General features: G+C 36.8%; 1 protein-coding gene across 5 annotated transcripts in view; it reads right to left on the bottom strand.

Moving 5' to 3' along the window:
• Positions 1–3170, bottom strand: part of plekhg5 (pleckstrin homology and RhoGEF domain containing G5) — a 152718-nt gene that overhangs the window by 85415 nt on the left and 64133 nt on the right. Inside the window, exon 1 of one of the 5 annotated variants that reach the window (XM_015373147.1) lies at positions 1286–1494. The exons of the other annotated variants lie outside the window; for them this stretch is intronic. Coding sequence (XP_015228633.1) covers positions 1286–1288 — 3 coding nt within the window. The 5' untranslated portion in view covers positions 1289–1494. Of the gene's footprint in view, positions 1–1285; positions 1495–3170 lie in introns of those variants that run through there. 5 annotated transcript variants of the gene reach the window in all.

The following is a 3170-nucleotide window of genomic DNA, read 5'->3' as shown; positions in this document are numbered from 1 at the left end:
ATGTTTCAAAAATAAATAATATCTGGATACAAAATGTAGTCATTGTTTGCAAGAATAATGGAACAAAATTCACTCCATACCGACATAACTTCTCCTACCTCCGCTGCCTAAAGAGTGGTGAAAGCAGCACCTGCAGCTGACTTCATTTATCCAACACATTCTAGCAGGCTGTCTTACTAATCTCCAATGTATACCAGATGCTCCAAATCACTGCAAACTTCTGTTTTTTCCCCGCTGGAGTGAAGTATAAAGATTTGCTCCCCAGTAACTCGTCATATGTCTCTATTACAGAAACGAACAGTACAGAGAACAGGTACGCTGACCCTTTACGTAACGTAACCATGCATTCCAATGGGAAAGGTATGTTTCAACACGCAGCGAAGTTTGCCAAAGAAAAATATTGCCTCCCCAGCATCTTTCACAATTCCTTTAACAACGTTAAAAAATCCAAAATCTCTTTTTCCAGTGAAATCTTGACCCAAAGGAAATCTGGTTTCCTAATAGATTTTACAAGTCTAAAATAAATAAATCCCTGCCATAATCTCTCCTGAAAAAAGCCAACAATACATACAATAAACATTTTTTTTCAATATGAAGATCCAAACATGTTAAATCCAGATCCAGTCTGTTTTAGAGCGATGTGCACAGCTCTGAAACCTGCTTTGTGTTTTTTTTGCTCCCTTCTCTCACAGCGTCAAATGTACTTAAGGCTGTTTGAGGCAACGCTGGGCTGGACGGTGACGCAACCTGCCGTCTTACCCGTAGCTTCAGGGCAGGAGAAGAACGAGGGATAGGCAGGAAAGCAGTCCCAAAAAAAGGAGGAAGTGAAAGAAACAGAAGAGGGTAATTCAAGTCAAATGAGACCTTTCAACCGCAGCCGATTTGGACTCTATCAGTTCCTGGTATTAGCTGGAAACTCATTATTTGGAAACCAATTTGGACAAAGAATTATGAAAAGAGAAGAAGAGGTGGCGGGTGCCACACTTGGCTGTTGATATAAGAAGCAGATGTGAAACATTCAGATGCAAAAAGGGAAAAAACGTGCCAGTCTGCACTGATGTAGAAGTTTGCTGCATTTGGAGAGCCAGACTTTAAAAACCATAAAAGGTGAATATTATGATAATGAATTACTCACTTAATTAAATCAGTAATTTTACCCTGAGAAAAATTCCCTAAATGTTTCACCGTTAAAAAGAAAATTAATTAAAATATCACCATTATATTAATGATTAATCTAACTTGGACTCATAGAAAATACTTTAATCTATTAAGCTCCAATACTTGCCATAGAAAAGAGTCCCAGGAATGGAGATTTCTCAGACTTTCAGTGCAAATCAATGTTTCCAGGATCCCAACAGGCAGCAGGTGGGGAAGTTCTCTTAGTCCCAGGCTCAATCAAACCTAATCTTTACTTTCTGACTCTCAGCCTCCTTAAATAATCCCAGTCTTCTGGGTGAGAACGCAGACGTTTTGCTAGAAAGAGGCTCACTCTGTTTACCACAGCGATCTACTGATGAGAAACCCTCAGAAGCAAACAGAAATAATGGACCCCGCCTCCCTACTCAAACCTCACAGGCTCACACAGAACGCGGCTGACTCATGCAACACGCAACAGAAACTGATTTTTTTTTCCCCTCCTCCTTAATGTCTAATGTTCACCTACTTCCAAACAGCTTCATCAAACTGTGACTCTGTACTTTCCTCTAATGTCTGAGCTCATGTCTCTTGACTAAAGAATATCTGACACTACAACGCTAAAAATGTCCGTTTTATTTTGGAATCTGTTATTTAATTACCTTTTAAAGGGATCTTCTATGGATTTAGTGCAAAAAAATACTTACCTTTTATCTTTTAGGCAAGGCAAGGCAAATGTATTTGTAAAGTGCTTTATATGATTAAAATACAGGAAGATAAAGCAGAATCAAAGCAAGTAGGAAAAAATAAAAAATAAAATAAAATGCAGAAACAAAAAATAATATTAAAAACAGTTGGACTAAAGAAGATATGCTTTAGTTGAACTGTTTAAACTGTTTAGGGAGGTGGTGGAGATTTCCAAAGGCTGTGTGTCCAAATTAAATACACCAAAAAATAAAAAATAAAAATATCAGTTTGATTATATCCATGCAAAGATGGCCGAGTGAATCCAGAAGTCCTAAAGTTGAAAGGTCGGGGGTAAGAGGTTAGAGCTGAAAAGGAAAAAGGAAATAACTGGAGATAAACACATGGACTTTGAGTAGATTCACCTATTTCACACAAACTAATATGCAGAAGTTCACCACTGCATGTTTATTTCTCGTTAAAACCTCATCACGCCATTTCCTAATCTGCTATAAAGGCTGGCATGTTAAATAAAGTGGATAACACCCACTAAGTTAGAAAATGTCTCTCTACCAAGTATTTAGCTGAACAAACCTCCTATGAAGTCAAAATTCTTCCAAACGGTCACAAGTGAAATGAATCAGATGATACTCAGCCCTCGTCTGCTTACAGGCTCTTCATTCAGACTAAATGATCAAACTCCAGACTAGAGAGAAGCAGCTTTTATTGGAAATTTTTGGAATTGGGCATAAAACATAAAATTGTTTATCAAAAATATTTTTGGGTGTTTCGCAGAAGAGGGTTGAAATCCTTTTTTATCTATGTGACATTTAAGGAATGATGATGATGAGACGTTAAAGTCTGTTAAGTGCTTGTTTGTGGTTCCAATTGTTTCAGCTCTTCAGCAAGAAAAGTTTCTATTGATAGTCCTAAAAGTGGACAGATGATGTAATCACCTCATTAACATATATGGTAATGCTTTGATACCAAGACCGGAAAGATAGAAAGTGATTAGAACAATATAAATATGTTAACTAATCAGAATCAGGCATACTTTAACAATCCTAGAGAAAAATTATGAAAAAATAACAAATTATTCTTAATATTCAATGGTAATTTACCTTAACAAAAACTACATTATGTTAAATGATGTAATTCTATTCATTTTAAAGGGGCTCGACAGAGGGACGCAAGGAAGGAAGTTGTCTACAAGTGAAATGCAGGAAGGGATTTAGTGTAGTGCAACAGTTAAAGATGTTAAATATTATATTTACATCTCACTTAAGGTTGATAGGAGAAATCAGCGCATGTGTGGTTCATGTTTAATGGAAAAAAAGCGGAGGAGCTCTTCT

This window comes from Cyprinodon variegatus, unplaced genomic scaffold (genome assembly GCF_000732505.1).
Source record: "Cyprinodon variegatus isolate N-32 unplaced genomic scaffold, C_variegatus-1.0 Scaffold81, whole genome shotgun sequence".
NCBI lineage: Eukaryota > Metazoa > Chordata > Actinopteri > Cyprinodontiformes > Cyprinodontidae > Cyprinodon > Cyprinodon variegatus.
Note: the sequence above shows the minus strand (reverse complement) of the source record. Positions and strands in the feature narration are given on the sequence as shown.